General features: G+C 42.7%; 1 protein-coding gene across 2 annotated transcripts; it reads right to left on the bottom strand.

Annotated features, from left to right (window-relative positions):
- Window positions 1-601: 601 nt before the first annotated feature.
- Window positions 602-17,984, bottom strand: hgd (homogentisate 1,2-dioxygenase). Of its 2 annotated transcripts, XM_084340548.1 has the most exons (17): window positions 17,848-17,984; window positions 12,170-12,251; window positions 10,576-10,643; window positions 8,241-8,381; window positions 6,953-7,024; window positions 6,547-6,635; window positions 6,342-6,447; window positions 5,957-6,016; window positions 5,783-5,874; window positions 5,603-5,637; window positions 5,403-5,482; window positions 5,017-5,116; window positions 3,986-4,110; window positions 2,108-2,212; window positions 1,518-1,644; window positions 966-1,147; window positions 602-884 (listed from the first exon to the last, which is right to left on the bottom strand). In XM_084340548.1, exons 4-17 carry the CDS (start codon window positions 8,253-8,255, stop codon window positions 741-743), a joined length of 1,332 nt encoding a protein of 443 aa, XP_084196674.1. In that variant the 5' UTR covers window positions 8,256-8,381; window positions 10,576-10,643; window positions 12,170-12,251; window positions 17,848-17,984; the 3' UTR covers window positions 602-740. The 2 variants fall into 2 exon arrangements, with proteins under 2 accessions (XP_084196674.1, XP_084196675.1); XM_084340549.1 differs by lacking the exon at window positions 12,170-12,251.
- Window positions 17,985-18,330: the final 346 nt, after the last annotated feature.

Raw genomic sequence — 18,330 nt, 5'->3', positions numbered from 1 at the left:
TTTTCATTTCGTATCATAACAGACAAAGAAAAGCAGCAAAGCTTTACATTTAAGAAGCTGGAGCCAGCAAATATTTGACATGTGTGATTGAAAAATGACTGAAATTAATAATCAATTATTAAAATAGTTGGAAAATTTATTTTGATTGACTGATCAATGCAGCTCTATTTAACATGTCCACAGACCAGGCTACTGCTGCTCAAACTAGAATTAAAGTGGCATATTAAAGGGGCTCTGGATGATCTGTGTTGTGCTGGAAGCCGGTTGTTTAAGGTAGCGGTCTCCATTTCTAAACTAAGGTTAAATAATGTTGGTCTGTTAGCGGTCGAAAACATGCTGAAAGTCACAGACACTGTCGCAGAAAATCTGACCTGAGTCCTCCACATTGAAATCCACAGTCCAGCAACATTAAACAATTCGTTCACAGGCAGAGACAGGGAATGTCTCGTTTTTCATATTGCGTTACAATCTGCTCACGTATGGACAATACAATGACACTGACATTTGTGCTAATGGAATATCAGTCAAAAGTTTGCTAACATTAACTGCTATAAGCTACTGGTCATAACAGTATGTACAGAAACCATATATGTTGCCTGGATGTGATTTTTTTTATTTTTAACACAACACAAAGAAAGAAAGCCACAGACATTGGATTGATGGACTGATGGACTGATGGTAGTGACATTTAATAGAGTGAAATTACAATGTTTTATCTTCATCTGTTTCGTACTGTTTTACTACTGTTTGCTGGGCTTCCAGTTGGGATTGAAGTGGCTGCGGAGAGATTCCCAGCACTTGTAGTAGGTCTTGTCAAGTCTCTGGCATGTTTGTAGACCCCACTTGGTCACTGCCATACTGAAGGATGACTCAAACATGAAGGCCTGAAGGAAAAGAAAGGCATGTCACAGATATAATCAGCTATGGCATTGACATGGTTTGCTGAAATCATTTTTTTTTTTTACCATGGTTCCCTCAGCCACTCTCTCAGGCTTGAGCTCAGCAGTGCTGTTCTTCTCGAAGCAGTCGCCGTCCGGGCCGTGTGGGGTCATAATGCTGTGGAGACTGGCCCCTCCAGGCTGGAAGCCCTCCTCTTTGGCTTCGTAGTGGCCGTGGATCAGACCCATGAATTCACTCATGCAGTTACCTAAAGAGACAAGCAGGAGGAGCTGTAACACAGCACTGTAATGGGTACAGTTGTACTCATTACCACTAGATGGCCTTATAGGTCTGTGGTGAAAACAGACAAAAGGTGCTGTGCTGCTTCCTCAGTTGAAAGGAGTCATACAGCAGGTGGATTGTTATCACCCACTGTCCTGACACTGGTTGGGGTAAATGGACATGTCAGCTTCTGGCCGGCCTGTTTCACTCCATGATAGACTAAAACTAACCTCACGATACGGAATTTGACAGCCTAGTCTTAACCAAGCCCTCAAAAAATCATTGTTTCTGCCTTTTAGGTCTTCTCATCTCGCAAAATGTGAACAAACCATGTGTATTATGTATTATGGTCTTACGATGATAGTACGGAGGACGGAAGGTGTGGTCAGCAACTCCCCACCGAGGGGGGAAGATGACAAAGTCAGCGATGGCCACACCTGGTCGTGTGGATTTGGCAGTCAGCACAGTAAAGATAGACGGATCCTAAGGATAGATCAGATATTAAGATTACATGACTAAAGGCTGAGAGTTGGAGTTAATTCACTTAAAGGTGCACTACGTAGAAGAATAGATTGTTTTTTTTGCCTAAACAAACTAAATTAACAAACTCTCTTTGTTTTCATGTCTGAATAAACAAACTGACCTTAAAGGACAACACAGTTTCATATTGTATTACTTTGTTTATGTTTGGCGGACCCTGCCACCTCTCTAGCTTCAAACAGTGTTCTGGGGACCTTATTTTCCTCTGAGAACATCTTGTTTATTCAGTTATGGAGAAGAGTTTGTATTATAACCTTATAATTATTATAAATATGAAAATTATGACTTTCAAATGTATTCTCCAATACCACACCATGCCCCTTTGAAGGCAGAAAAGCAAAAACAAATTAATTAATTATCGAGTACTGTATTATACTAGAGTGCGTTTGTGCCCTTCAAGTCTCACCGCATGATCGAAGGCCACACAGTTGATAACCATGAAGTTCTTCAGGTTGTATTTGTACGGTGTGTAGTTCCCATGCCAAGCCACCACATTGAACGGAGAGAAATCCTGCGTACAGAGCACAGAGCGAAACAAATGAGCCGAGTCTACCCCAGCGGCAAACACAAAAGACTTTAAATTGAGCTTTTCACAGGGAAAAAGGAATAATGAATAATGTCTTTGTAATCTTAAATTCCCAGAGAGAGTACTTCTTGACATAAAGAGAGAAAAAAACTGGTCGTAATGAAAAGGGTTGATTGTGGAGGAGGGTGTGCTTCTTTCATTCTTTCGCCTTCTTTCATTCCCCCTGTTCTTTGTGAAACGAGGCTCCAGGTATTATGGGGTAATTGGCTTCACAATCAAACTTTCCCAAACTTTGAGCATTTTGACGCTCGCGGCGGCGCAGTTATCGGGGGGGTAGGGGGAGCGGCGGTAACAGTGGGTGCAGAGATATTTCTTTATCTTGATTGTTAAAACCACAGCAATTTTATATAGTTTCTCTGTTCTGATAATGTCAGCGCGAAAAAGACATTCAACAGCAGCTCTAAAATCAATATAGTTCATTACAACTCGAGCTGCCTCCTGAGTGACCCGCGTGCTCCTCACACACACGCTCGCGTACACTTCCAGCTAATACACACCACCGATAGTTAAACCCCGCAGACACATATGCATACACAAACATGTCTTTAAGTGAATTCACACACATTACATAACTAATAAACACTAAGAAAAAGCCTTCACTACACACACAATTTACAGTGGTTACACTACAAATGGGCCTTTGGGAAACCCAGTGCAGGTAATCTCCTGGACATTCGTCTGTGGTAACTCCACTACATTCGATTAAAATGAAGGGGAAAGTGGTGGAGAGCAAGCGCTTGCACACACATGCACACAAAACACAAACATATTGGCCCAGTCAAGCAAATAATAAGTTAATTTGAGCAATTTCAGCGCTCTGCGGGGGAACAAAACAGCAGGACCAGACGGGAGCAGCAGCATCTTCCCTGAGATGAGGCCCGCGTCCCCCCCCCACCCTATTTTCTTAGCCCTGTAGCCTCGCCCTCCTGGCTCTGGGAAGGGTGGACACCAGGAAAAAGAGTGTCAGGTGCAGACAGCAGCCTCCACCTCTGACACCCAGCATATAACAGGGGGCGGATACACGAGTAGAGGCAGCGAGAGAGATAGAAAAATGTTTGTTTGGCTACAAAAAAGACACTTTCTTGCCCTTGTGTACTTCCTTCGATGAATAATAACAGTGTGGTTTGACACGGTTTCCACGGTTACAACCCCCCAACCCCCGCCCCTGACAAACCTCTCCTCCCACCTCCTCCCCATCTCGGTAAAAAACCTCCTGTCAGACATTATGTGTCGATCCAATTATGCGCCCAACAGGACATTTCAGGAGGGGCAGGATCATTCCCTGAGTGAAATACGGTGAAATTAATGCTTAACTTGGGAAAGGTTTTTCCTACAAAGCAAAGCTTCACAGGTACGCTGTCTGTAACTCCAGAATGTCTTAACTAATTACGAGTGATTAAGACTCATAAGGGAGTCGAGGCGGAAACCTGCTGAATGGATAACAGCCAACGCTTTGATATTAAATCATCAGGGATGGCAATTCAATCGGCAGGAGCAGCTAATGGATCATATGCTTCACTTGGACGGTTTCCTGTTAGGCATTGTTGCGATTCAATGGTGTTAACTGAAGCGAACACATACCTAAATAGGGTAATAGGGCAGGAATGCCATATGTGTGGGCTCCTGTCATACAGTGTGTGCGTGCATGTCAGTGTACTGACCCACAGAAAACTAAACGTAACCAAAAAAAAACATCACCTGTTGGCAGGCGAAGAGCTTTCCTTGGTACTTGTTGATGACGGTGTAACCTGTGGCTACTTTACGATCCTCGTACCAAGCAACTGGACACAGGAAGTCTCTTGGGTTGGCCAGACCATTGGCTCCTGGGAAACACACGGACATAGTCATACAAATGCACATACTGTGTTTCTGTGCTAACATTAGCTAATTAGCTCTAAACAAAGAACAGTTGGCGTGAATAGGAATGTCATTACTTTTGTTGTTATTTGGTCATAAACCAATATAGTATTGGAAAAATTGGATCTTTTACCTAAAGATGACACATGATGAACAGTTATTATGGTTCATCCTGAGGGGAACATGAATACTTTGCCAAATTTCATGACAATCCATCCAATAGTTGTTGAGACACTTAACTAACAACCACAAACCTGAATGTCATGGTGACACTAAAGGAAAAGTCAGGAGATCACTAATGTCATTAAGACTCATCCACTGGGGATAATGAATGTCTGGCAATCTATTTAAAGAATTACTCCAACAATTCTACACAATACAGTATGTTTATAGATCTTGAGGAGTATTTCTGCATATGTTAAAAAGTAGTATCAAGCCTTTTGTGGCTCCAGAAGAAGCTGCATGTTATCTGATAAATTGCCTCCACTCATTCTTCTTCCTATTCAATCTTGTCACCTACATTACCCACAATGCAAAGTAGCCACTGAGTGACATCACTGGAGGGATTTATTAGATTACATGCTGCTTCCTCTGGAGCCATAACAGGCTTTATACTACTTTTTTCACGTATGCGGTAGTACCCACTAAGACGTGTGAATACACTTTAATGAGTAGAATTTATAGAGTTACCCTTTAATATCTGGACCAAAATCGTGGATTGACCAACCGACTGATATTTCTATCTGTAGCTTTGCTGCTAGCGTGGCTAAAAATATGACAGACTTGGGGAGAAGGTGAGAACGATTTAAGGCAGTTATAAGAAACAGACATGAAGAGGTAGATGTGCAGATTTCAAGGAGGGATGAGTGCACCTATAGGTCCCAGGTCAGGGAGTTCAAAATGGGCTCCATAGACCTCCAGTATGTAGCCTCTGGTTTCTCCAAACACATCCACACTGAAGCGCATCCCTTGCTGGACAAAACACAAAAATAAATGGCTGTGAAGGGAAATGTAATGCTAGTGCTGTTTTGAATCAAATGTGTGATATGCTTATGGGTTCATGGACTAACACGTGTGTTGAAAATCCTGGCGGTCAGGCTCTCTGTAGCACAGACCTTTTTTCCCTGTCATTTATTTTTAAGGTCACTTTTGTGAAAGTACCAAACTACGTCTTTCTAAATATGGTAAATGGGGTGTGAGGGCAGACACACTGGTAGATTTCTGTGAAAACTGGGAAGATGAAAAAGATAGACCTCACCTGGATGACACAGATCTCGTTCGGCTCGACCATCATTTTCCCAAACTCTGTGGTGATCAAGATCTCGCCCTGCTGGGGGACTAGAGAGACAAACAGAACAAAGAGAAAAGAAAATTTGAGGGAGAATAAGGACTGTGGATTGAGCTATCATTGTTCTTGTGATAGACGACAGTGAAAACATCAACAGCCCTTTTCCTCACCAATCAGAAAGTCTCCATCTGAGTTGTTGAAGCACCTGGAACAAGAAAAAAAACAAAAAAACAGAGACAACTTGGAAATGAGCGTCAAAGCGTAACCAAGGATTCTGTAGCTGTTTGATATGTGAAAATGCATCTATTTGTTACATGATGGGACACATTTGCACACAAATACGTACACACCTGTCAACCATGGAGGTGTTGCAGGTGTACATGTGGATGCCTATGCCGTTGCGAGATTTGGTGTCTCCAGCACCGCAGACAGTATGCAGACCCTGCAACATACAAAATCCCAATCAGTGAACTGAGAATCTTTAATGAAAAACAATACGGAAAAAACAAACGAGTTCAACTCACAGCCACAAAGTCCACTTTCTTCTCTGTAGATTTGGGGATGGTGAATGGCAGCCATCGCAGCTGTGAGAGAAACCTCAGAGTCAGAATCTACATATTCACGATATACAGAGGAGACTTAAAGTATATTTTTAACTAATCTCCTTATAATGAGCGATGAGATCCTACATGAACACATAATTCAGAGTGAAGCTACCTTTGAATATGATTTGTTTTGACTATGACTTCAACAAGTGGTCAATTCTTACATATTGCACCTTTAAAGATACAGACATTCAAACTGTGACACGGTGATAACTGTGAACTTTTCAGGGGCTCTAACAAGATTCCCAGTTTCTCTACTCGAAGCGAAGATGAAATGAGCGCTTCCTGTTGAGCCTTTATATACCTGGTTCGGGTCAGGCTCCACTTCGTTCCAGTTCTCTGTTAGGTTTCCACAGGGCACTGCGGTGAAGGGCTTATGTTTGACAGATGGCAAGATGCGGTAGAACCAGCTGGAGAAGGAAAAAGGCTACGTCAGTCTTTTTGACTCAGCTCCATTTGGTCTAAAGGTGATAGGTGAGCTGATTTAAATGTCAGAAACAAGTGAATACCTCCTCTTATTGGCTGGCCGCGGGCAGGTGAAGGCAGAGCCGGAGAGCTGCTCAGCATAGAGGCCATAGGGACAGACTTGAGGGTTGTTCTGTAGAGACATAGTACAGACATAATACTGGATGTTAAAGGGTCAATATTAAGAATTTTCACAGATATTGATGAACTAACCATTACCTAATGATTCATTAATATATTAGCTCCCAGTCTGTTACCATATAGTCCTCAAAATCACACTTATTGGGGAATTACTCATAACGATTCATTAACTACTAAGTAATTCCTGATTCATTCCTTATTCACTCCTCAGTAACTACTCACATTTGTGTGTACCTTAACAGGATCAGTGAATATATCATAGTATGAATGAATGCTAAAATGATCCCAGTGTGTGTTTTTGTGTGGTACCTGTCCCTCAGGTAGAGCTCCAGGACAGCGAGGGTCCTCAGAAGAGAGCTCATTCCCAAAACCGCTCAGGTACTGAGGGAGAAAGAGACATCCAGCACTCAAGTTGAGCCAAGTTAAAGTAAAAAATAAATGAAAGCACATGTAAACACCACGCGGCTTCATTGTAATGCAGGATAAATGTGTTCATGCTGGTTATAATTAAATTTGAAGGCTTGTCATTAAGGCTTGTCTTTTTGTTAATTGTTGTCATATTGATTCACATTAGATCTATGATAAAACAAACTGCTGTTGTGCCAAATTTCCCCCCCTCGCAGGCATCCATTACTTTTGTGTTATTGCGTCGCAGACTAATTGCGCACAGTACGTTTTGGTCAATATTTCAATTATGATAGCATTATTATTCTACTATCCGTCTACACTGGCGCTGATCACCGGCAGCCATGTCTGCATAGACAAACACAAACTTGACACGATGTGAAGAAATGTTGCTGAGTCACTGTTGGTCTGCAAAAAAGCGCGCTCACAGGCATGGATGGGTTCCATATGTGCGCGTTCATGCGCGTCAGTACGTTTTTGAGGCTCCAGTTTTATGCCTCACGAAGAGTTGTTATGTAAAGTCGGATTTAATTCAATTTAATGAGACGTTTTTAGTGTCAGAGCAGCAAAGACACTTGGAACAAAGTTGAAAACGCACGAGCTGTCAATCAAGATAAGTCATTAAGTCACGTTCACTCTTAAAATTCTGCTGGGTGAAGCTTTTGCCAAGCTTATCTCCACTTGTCCCTTATGCTTTAGGTTATAGATATATAGATATTTCTGATGATAAACACCAGTGAAATAATGTAATATCCACTGGGAGGTTGGGAACTAACTTTCAATGTTTGCTGGAAAATACACGAATGTAAAATGTTTTTTAAAAAATTGTATCGCAATGACGATTTTCCACCTAAATATTGCTGTTTGGTGAAGCTGTAGAAACTTCTCAGACCGCATCTGGGCAGCTGCTGAATGCAGCGCTCTGATTGGTCGCGGGCAACGCCTCCTATCAGTCAGCCTGTCTGCTTGTGTTAGAGTTAATGATGACTCCATGCACCTTTTAACTTTGCGTGTTTCTGCTCGAAGATGTAAATGATCTATTCCTGCACTTTGTTCTTTATTTTTTCGTCCATGCAAACTATCACCAAGTTACACTTATCTGAAACTTTTAAGGCTTGGCAGAAACGCAGATCATAACAACCAGGGAATGAACATTTCTAACAATATGATGTCAGATAAAGTAAACGCTTACCTTGAGTCCAGCCATCGTGCTGACAGTCAAAGCTGTTCAAAGTGTTTCAGTGGTTACAAATTAACTCGCAGCTATCCGGACTGTTTACGCATTGTCCTCGACCAAAATCCACTGCAGGGCGCATGCATGCCGCTTTATGAACTGGGAGGAAAAAAAGGGGGTTGGATTTATTCTCTTTCTCAATCTGGTTTTAATTAGGCCTTGACTTCGTGACGCAACAGTACCAGGGTCTCATGCAAAGTGGAGAGGATGGGTCAGATGGCCAAAATGTGCGCAAACAAGGACCAGTCACTGCCAAGACAAACAAGAACTAAGTCTAAAGCTTTGAGAGCAACACACAGGTAACAACCAGGGCATGTTTCATACAGTTAACTAGGAAAGGACAGGCTGTAACTCAGGGTATGGTTTCTATGGTGACAGACAGCTGTAATGCTGACATAAACTTTTAGCCAAATGCTGATGAAGGGATGCTTGAGTATCATTAACCAACTATAACTAGCAATAGAAATATTACAGATCTGTAGGTTATAACGAAGTTAAGAAAAACAGCAGCCTATAAACGATGGTGTAACAGACAGCATTAGTCTGTTATAGTGACTTTAATCTTGTTCAAATGGCTGTGACCTCATATGGAACTGCTTGTGTAAACAATGGTGTCGTGCACATCCTCACGTCCTGCAAAAACAAACCTCTAGACAAAAAAAATGTAAAGAGTAGAGTCTGCAATATACCCTCCAAAAATTTGCTACACCATTATTTTTTTGACATGAGTACGTCTTGATGAAGCATTCAGATACTTTACTGAAGTAAAAGTACCACACTGTGAAAATACTCCACTACAACTAAAAGTCCTGCATCAAATCAAAAGTAAAAGTACTAATTCTGCAGAAAAATGGTTCCTGATAGTGTTTTACAACTATATCTGATGTTTTTATTAAAGCAACATTATGTAGAAATTGACGTTTTGTGTGATTTGGCACTTAATCTTTACGTTTATCAGAAAAAATCCAATTCACAATCAACAACTTTGGAGATGCATGTTTTTGTTGAACAGGAAAGGTATGAAAAAGATGTAATCTCAAAATGAACAAGTAAATAAGGCTGTTAGTGCTGTGGAGTAAAAGGTACAATATTTATCTCTGCTATGTATAAAACTGCATAAAATGGAAATACTACAGCAAAATGGAAGTACGTTGAATTAATACGTAACTATAGTAGTAAATGTACTTTGTTACTTTTCCCCACTGCTGAAAGCAAAGTGAAATGTTTCCACTGCCGTGGAGGCGAACATGCCACCAGACTGAGCGCCGGGGCCACCGTCTCTCTGCATTTACTGCTCCACTGGCTCATCAAGTTGCCCTTAATTTTATCATGTTTAACTCACGCTGAGTTACTGTTTTATTTAAAGTGAGTTATCATTCCTGTACAGCTGCATAATTAATTGACTTCTGTTAAAACCGGCATAATACAGCAGATAACCTCTGCATGCTGCAGCGAGCAATTCATTCTCGACATGAACAACAGCAAAAGGCCTCGGAAAGGCCTATACATTACTTTACGCAAAATTTATTCAGTTCATTTCTTGAAATAGATGGTCAAACGAGGGGTACCTAATGTCCCCCGTGCAGCATGTATCAAAAAGAATCAATTTCGCCTCTCTCATCCTTGCCTCGCTTCCCCTCTTGTCTATTTCTTTTCTTTTTGGGAGGTGTTGGGGAAGGGTAAATGATGGCAATTCTCATAGCGAGGCGCAAATAAACTCGCCGCGGCAGAAGTAACTGTTCTCCGGCGAGGCGTGCAGTCAGGCCCGGGCCCCCCGCTGGCAGCCAGTCAGGGTGCTGTGCCAAAGACGAGAAAGCCCAATGGCAGGAAAATATCACGTCCCAGTCTCCGGAAATTGATCTGCTCCTTGCATGGAGAAAGAAAATGAGCGATTTTAATTTCATCCCCGAGTCTGATGATAGAATTCTAGAGTATTTGGGTCCAATCCGGATGGTGCCTGTGTGTTTTAAGAGAGGCAGGAATAGCTGGAGACGGGGGAGAGGAGACTGTTGTTGCCTACTGACAGTTATATCTATGCATGCGTAAGTGGGCCATAAATGCTTTGTTATTAGATGCCTGCTGAAGTCAATGGCTTGATGGTAAATGGTACACTCACCTGGCACAGTCTCTCCCCATATGCATAAACAAGCAATCTCTCTCTCTCTCTCTCACACACACACACAGACACACACAGACACTCACACACAGGCACACGCACAGTTACAAGCTTATTCCGTGATGTGATGACATCTTTAGCCTTTCATAACAGATGCAAGTGCCCAAACTTTCATACCTACAATGCATGTGCTTTTAACCCCTTCTTCTATACTCCTTCTGGCGTTCTTTAAAGGGTCACTTCACCTAAAACACACAAACAAATACGAACAGCCTGTCTTCATCAGAAAAAATACCATACAAAATTATAGCAGCTTATTATGATCCATATTTATGTTGTTAGGCAGCGACCTGTGACCTGTGAGTTTTGTTGTCTAAACCTAACCAAGTAGTTTTTGTTGCCTAAAACTAACATAGGTACGCAACGGAAGTAGTAACGCAGTGATTTTAACCCAGACCACAATGTTTTCCTAAACCCAACCAAGTAGTTTTGTTGCCTTAACCTAAACAAACTGCAAGTGCATGACAAAGGCATTGTTTTGGGAACGGTGATATAAATCATTTTGGGAGACAATCAACCTTGTTTAGGTATGAGGATGTGTTGAATACAAACATCGTATCCCACCATCCCTTTGTGCGTCTAGCCATGCACAGTGTTTCTGTTGTATGAGCTGAGGTTTCAGATATTCGCTTTCAAGATTTCTGCCACCAATTTTGTAAGTATTGCTCAGTCCATCAAAAATGCTATTATTATTATATGCTATTATGGTTTATCCACGAAAACATATTTTACTTCATGGTGTTATATGTGTGAATTGACCCTTTGAAGGCCCTGCAGACTCGCACAGGTGCTGTTAGTTATTATGGGTGATTAGACACCCTTTCAGGTTAAAGATGGAGGAAACTGTGCTGGTTATTGTGTAAGGTCACCAAACTCAATACATTAACAAGAATTATAAAGCTGTAATTTGTTGCGCCCAACAGGTGGGAAATGTCAGTCAAACACAGTCTATACATGCCTACACAGTCCTGACAAAAGGTCTCACTGGGAAAAAGAATCCCCTGTGTGGGTTTACCATCAGTGTGCAGGGCCTTTAACATGACCAATACAACGGTATTATATCCAAGTCAGAACTGAGGCTTCCGGCATGCTTTGTAGCAATTTGAATACCTTATATAATGTAGACTTCACAATATGTATCATTATACGGCTCACCATTAATTCAAGGACTTTCAAACAATGTCAAACCTTCAAAGAAAAATATAAAAAATGCTTCTACTGGAGCCAATTTGTCATATTTATAACATTCATACTGATAGTTATATATAGATCAAGTGTACTTTTGATTAAATTAATCAGGCAGTAGCAAGTAGCATCAACTAATTAGTGTGTGCTTACACACTTTCCTGCTCTTGTTTCTCTGCAGTAATGAGATTCTTTTCGTCTTCTCTTTATTCTTCTTTGAGCCGGGGGGAAAATAAGCAGTCAGATACACTCGTTTAGACACAAAGCAAAGCAAAACAGAGCATTATACAGTGTAGATAGGTGTGAATCTACACAAAAAAATAGAAAATTGACTCTTTTGTTAGCCTGCTGATATCACACAAAATTTGACCATTCAGTCACTGCAAACCACATCAGCAATTTAAAAAAATGGCATAGTAATGCGATTTATTCTATTCATTATTCTACTGGCGTTGCTGCAACTACGACAATTTGCTCATTATAGGAGGAAAAAAAGCATTGAAACTTAACTTTGTGAAGGACGTACGTGCATATGACACCTGCATTGTAGTCACCTGGCCTCGTCTTGTGTATCACTGGTGGGTAACTGCTGTATTTGGATGTCACATCTAACAAGAAATAGCTCAGATTCTTGTATTTTGTAATTACAGCCCTGTTACACACTATTGCAGCTTAATGTTAAATGACTCCTGACATGAGCCATCCAGTAACACACACACACACACACACACACACACACACACACACACACACACACACACACACATTTGACAGCTCCATTTAACGCTGATTAGATTTGCAAGGACATGTAGTATACCCTCTCTGTCTCTCCCTGAGTAGGTTGAGTATCTCCTGAATCCTATCTATCGCGCTAATGTTATGCAAATGGTTTAATATGAAGATAAAAGACTGTTGCAGCGTGTGGCGCTCTCCTGGTTCACAGCCTCGTGTTTCCAGGACGATAGCTCTAACGAGGAGGGCACTATTTGGGAGTCATTAAATGATGGCCTTCCTGACATGCACCCGCTCACCACCACCGCCACCCGCCCCGCGTTGGCCATTAAAGCGGCTCACACCCACACCAAGACACACACTACAGACGCCTTTTAGCGCCAGCTACCAGTTTCTTACACATCACAGTGTCACAGAATAGAAAATTACACTCTCCTCCCACAGAGAAAATTGCTTTGGAATTGCTTGGTTATAAAGATGTGCTTTAAAGAGAGGGGGGTGCATGCAATAAAAAAAGGACACACACAAACACAATTACTTAAGCACTCTAAGGACAATTCTTACAAGTTAATCAGAGGATTTACCAATTATTGATGTCAAAAGGATTTTGTTGTGTATCTGTTTGTGGCCTATGTTTATGTACTGCATGCGTTTGTCTTTGCATTCTGGGTATTTAATACGCATTTCCCTCTGTTGACGTGTATGTGCCGAATTAGGGCAGAGCATATAATGTACACATGAAAAGCAATGTTGCTTTCCACGCAGCCAGCCGCAGATGAGCTATTAAGCAAAACAAGACATGGAAATAGCCACAAACTGTTGGGCCGATGTAAGAAAAGCATAATGTGATGCACCATGGCAGAGACACAAGTGGAGAACTGAAGACAGCAAGGTGAAAGGTGTATGAGCGTCAAGAGACAAGAGAGGCGTGATGGAGATGAAAGGGAGAAAATACAAAGTGGAAAATAGTAGAGAAGACAGAAAGAAGGAGAGAAAAGATACAAGATGGTGCAGCGGAGATAAGTCAGAGTGGACACGGAAGGAGACGAGTGGAAGAATAAAGGCCTTAACACACCAGGAAAGTGATGAATAAAGGAAACAAAATTCAAAATACTGGCCACCTGCAGCGATGCAAAGTTGCGACAGGTGACAATACCTGAAATATGATATTGGAGTACTCATATAGAGCGCATGTGTGCTCCATTTTCTTATGTTAATTTGGATAGTGCAATGCCCAACTCAAGTACTACAGAGTGCCTCCTGTATCATTTAAATGACATTATTGTTAGCTAGCTAGCTCATGTTAGCCAAACCTGCAATGACATTGTTGCCATGCTACCAACTCTACTACATCCCCAAAGTGAATTACATAAGCTTCTCACTGTCCTGAAAGCCCAGTTGTTTGGCAGGCCCCCCCACACACATTGTCCCTAAATACGATGTCTTCATAATGTTGGTTCTTTATAATACAGGGTGATGAGAAACGCAATAAACTGGTCTGCTGTTGTCATTAGGAGTTGAGACATGAGGTCCATTCCAGACAAAGACACACACGCACGTCAGCTGTTATATCGCTCTCCTCGAGTCACCAGACTCCATTGACAAAAACAACAATTTTACCTCACAGATCATTTTTAAAACACAAATCATTTTCAACTTTTGGGATTAAAAGGTGGATTTATCTTCACTCTCGCTTCTCAACCTGTCTGTAGCAGCGAATCACGGAGGTGCAGTCCACGTTGAATGCTGACTGAAGGAGAAATGTAGTAAACTTCACAAATGTACAGAGAGGAGATGGAAAAAGAAGAGAGACTGGAGGGAAACGACAGAAAGAACCAGGGTCTCGGTGAGTGCTGAAATGAGTCAGAGGCTGAACTGAACACAAACGAACCCTCTATCTTTATGTTTATGGCTACTGTACAAAAAACAAAACAAAAAACATTTTGCCTAAAAGATTATCAAAGAGCCTGCTGCAATGTTTTTGTTTTTTTGTTATTTTTAGGTATTATGTAGGTTTATAGGAACAATTTTGAGGTTGAGATTTTTGGCCTAATAAGGCACAAGATACAGTATTACAACCTTTATATAAGCTGGCTTGCTTGAGAATTTATAAGCATTTCTTCTCAATGTAGCTGCTCTCTTCCTTTGTAGGGCATCGTAGTTCACTCCATTTCCTTGCTAAGTACTAAAATTATATCAGCTAATCTGTCAATAATGCATCATTGTTCATAATGATAGTCTTAGTTGGAAATGGTGATGTTGACCTTGGGTCACTGCGTTGGTAAGGTATCACACCATGTAAGCATCCACAAACCCTTTTAAAATAACAACTGAGTTGTCAATAAAATATGCATGGGTCTGTGTCTTTGTATGCACCTCTACAGATGAGCTACGCAGCAGCATGCTGAAGTTAACATAACAAAACGCCCTGTGAGCAGGTAACGAGACATATTGAGCCACAAATGTCCACCTCTTAGATATTCTGTCTCACTGTCTCTGGACCCGACCAGGCAACACACCAGACACCTCATCACAAATAGAATTAGCACCCCGGACAGAACCAAAATGACAGTGGCTGGATGTTTGGCAGGAAGCGTAATGGCATTGGGGTGCTGGTGGTGTTTTCCTTGTAGGGGAACCAAAGGGCAGGAGTGTGTATCAGTCCAAACACTTAGTGTGGTGCCAGTTATGCTATTCAGCCCTCCCTCTGGAGTGTGTGGACAGGTAGTGAGGATGCCTCCTCTAAATCTGTAGTTTAGCTAGGTAGTTTTGAGGGTTGGTCAGAGATGTGAAGAGGAAAACTTGAGGTGAATGGTCTTTGGACAAGGAATGAGTGTGTTCAACCCCGGAGAACGAGGAGGGTGTGTTTATATCTGTGTGGTTTTCTTGTCCAAGTGTGTGTTTGACTGGGGCAAGTGTGCGACTGATGTTATATCAATCTGGGAATGATTGCGTGTGAGTATCGGTGTGTATGTGCACACGCGCATCCCCGTCTCTGTGTATGCATGTGTATATGTGTGTCTGTCCCCAGCACCATCATTAGGTCGTAGGCAGTCCCAGTGTTGGGGGTGTAGCTCGGCTGCTCCTGCGGCCTCTCAGGCCAATTTAGGGGGAGAAAAGCACTTCGATCCTGGCCTGCAAGTCTGAGGGTCCCCAGCGGGAGGCAGCGCAGCCCTGCAATCTATATTGGATTTATTCCTTTCCCATCTACAGGCCCCACACACCCCACAGAGAGGAAGTCTCAACTGCACTCTTTCTGTCCCCTAAGACAATATGTTATGGTACACACATGAGTACACATAATCGTGTAAACACACACAGGCACACACATGCAGACACACACATACCTAGTCTATCTTCAAGGCACACTCCCCCACAGCAAGGAAGTTAGAGCTGCACACTTTCTGTCTCTGTGGGAGCTGCACCGGGGTCAAGATATACTGAGATTTGAGAGACAGACAGAAAGCAGACAGACAGACAGACGGACGGACAGACAGACTCACCCAAGCTGTTGACACAGTGAGTTATCTGAGGCTGACCATTGTTTCTCACATGGAAAAATATTGTTCAGATTTATAAAGGCCAAGGTGTAAAATGCATTTTTATCACATTAAAGCGAGAAAAAAAGAATTTACATAAAACTCAGACAAGGTCAGGGAGAAACGAGCTTCTTAATTTAGTCTAATCAACTGTCATTTGCATCGCGCCATTTGCGCAAGGTATTGCCACTAACTGAATAAATGGACTTCTTCAGACTCAAGGGGGGGCACTCCGGTTTTGATAAGCTGGCAACATAACTGATTTGCATATATTACTTTGATTATCTCATTACTAGGATGATTCTTGCGGAATTTTTTGACACTCGCGCAATCGAATTAAAATTAAGGCACGCAATCAATAAAAGGGCAACGCGGCTGTGAAAACACACGGCACCCCAGGTTTGTATGGTCAACTAGCGAAGATGATGACGGTTATGATGATGATGATGATGATGTAGAAGTTGATGATGATGATGATGACCTCTTCAGCTCACGAGCGCCTGGACTCCGTAGCAGGTTTACGAGAGTCTCTGGCTCTTGATTCCTGTGATCATGGCAGTAATCAGTGGAGACAATGGGGGCCGTGAGATTGCCGCTCTCGTGTGGGTGACCTATCCACCTGCCATGAATCCAAGAGTGGCCCGCAGGCGGCTTACGTGTCCCCGCAATCGATAATGGCGCTCACATCTTTCCTCCGACTCGAGCCATCTGCGGAATGATGAAATCGTGCGTAAAGACGCGCACGGGTAATTTTACAATGCAGTTTAGCCACAATAACCTGGCGTACTGTCGGCAACTGAGGGGTGCCATCCATTCATCTGAGCTCCAAGGTGTGATCAGGTATCATCTGTCACCATCTCCACACCTGGACTGATGATTGGCATTATATCAGATTTAAGATTCTGCTTCACATTTCTGTCTTCAGCACGACTTCGCTCCAAAATCGGCCACACTGCATTACGACAAGTGGCTTATTTGTTGCCACGCGTGCACGGAGGAAGATTTGGAGACTCCTAATAGACTCTGGCGCTAAAGCGAAAGGCGCACGTCCACGTTTTTTTTCCCCTTCTAAATCCATGATGTAAATAATTACAGGCCTGGGAATTGATTTCCTTACGACCTTCTCCAGCAAACGAGGCATCCGAAACCCTCCCCAAAGCTACTTCTGTTGAAGCATTAAGTCATTAATTATTTTCCTTACATAAGGACAAATTATCGAGTCAGTTGAACGAAATTAGAACCCTTTGTTTCTGATCAGACCGCATTACCGCTGGAAATTACGGATGATGGCTGCGTGCGCGCTCGCCTTTGTTGTTTCGATCATCGCCTGTCGCTCTGAACTCGCGCTAACAAAGTCATTAAATTGACTCCCTCTCGCTCTCATTATGCGGGCTGTTAATAACCGCTAATTAACTTTGCTTACGCGCGCCTTAAAAGCCTCCCAGCCCTCCCCGACACACACATACACACACGCGCGCGCACGCAAACACACACTCTCTCGTCTCCCCCTCTCCTTCTCCCTCTTCTTCTCCATCCTTTCCTTCTTTTTTTTTCCCCCTGCTCGGCCTCTCGAGCAGAGCAAGTGTCCAATTATGTCAGATCGGGAGGATGGATGGAGGATGGAGGGTGATGAGTCGTCACCAAGGCCACGAGCCAGTTGGGACCAGTATTTACACGTGTTGCATTTAGGGACAAACTTGTTGGATAACAGAAAACTGAGGAAACCATAGTCCTTTAAAAGGTGGACTAAGAGTGCGGGGTTAACTTTAAATAAATTACTTTATTCCTAAGTAGCACGCATGCGCATTCGTTTGTGGTAAAAAAGGAGGGATAGCGCATGAAGCATGACGCATAAAGTTGTAGGGATGAGGAGGGAGAGGATGGGAGAAAAGCGCAAACACACAGACTAGGACGCAAATAGATCTGTCTTTACCTGTTAGAGCAGTTCGCTCTTCCATCCAGGAGATGGCGCCATTTGAATGACCTGCAAGGCCTCAAGTACAGTCTGCAGGTCCTACATGATGGACTTCATCAGTATCACTTCCATGGCCTTCACTGGAGAGGACGAGAAGAGCGCTGGAAGGGAGAAGAAATGGAGGTGATCACTTAAGAGGACGCTGCTATAATGTACGCACCAATCCTCCACTTGACTTCCACGTGTTTAAATATATAGTAAAGGTGTAGCAGAGAGGACTTGTATAGAGTCTGACACACTGTGGCACAGCAGCAGCAAACGCGCAGCAAACGCACAGAAAGCGCGCAGCCCGGTGTTTCCCCTCGGATATCATCGAGTTAGGATGTTATGCAAATACGGGAGGAGGCGGCGGCGAGGTGGCGCTGGAAAACGGAAGGCGGCCTCTCTCCGCCATCTCTTCACCTGCACGTCAAACAGACGGAAAATTGGAAATGCGAAAAT

The sequence above is a fragment of the Pagrus pagrus genome (assembly GCF_965226575.1).
Source record: "Pagrus pagrus genome assembly, chromosome: 20".
Taxonomy (NCBI): Eukaryota; Metazoa; Chordata; class Actinopteri; order Spariformes; family Sparidae; genus Pagrus; species Pagrus pagrus.
The sequence above is the reverse complement of the archived record's forward strand: the minus strand, read 5'-3'. Positions and strand labels throughout refer to the sequence as shown.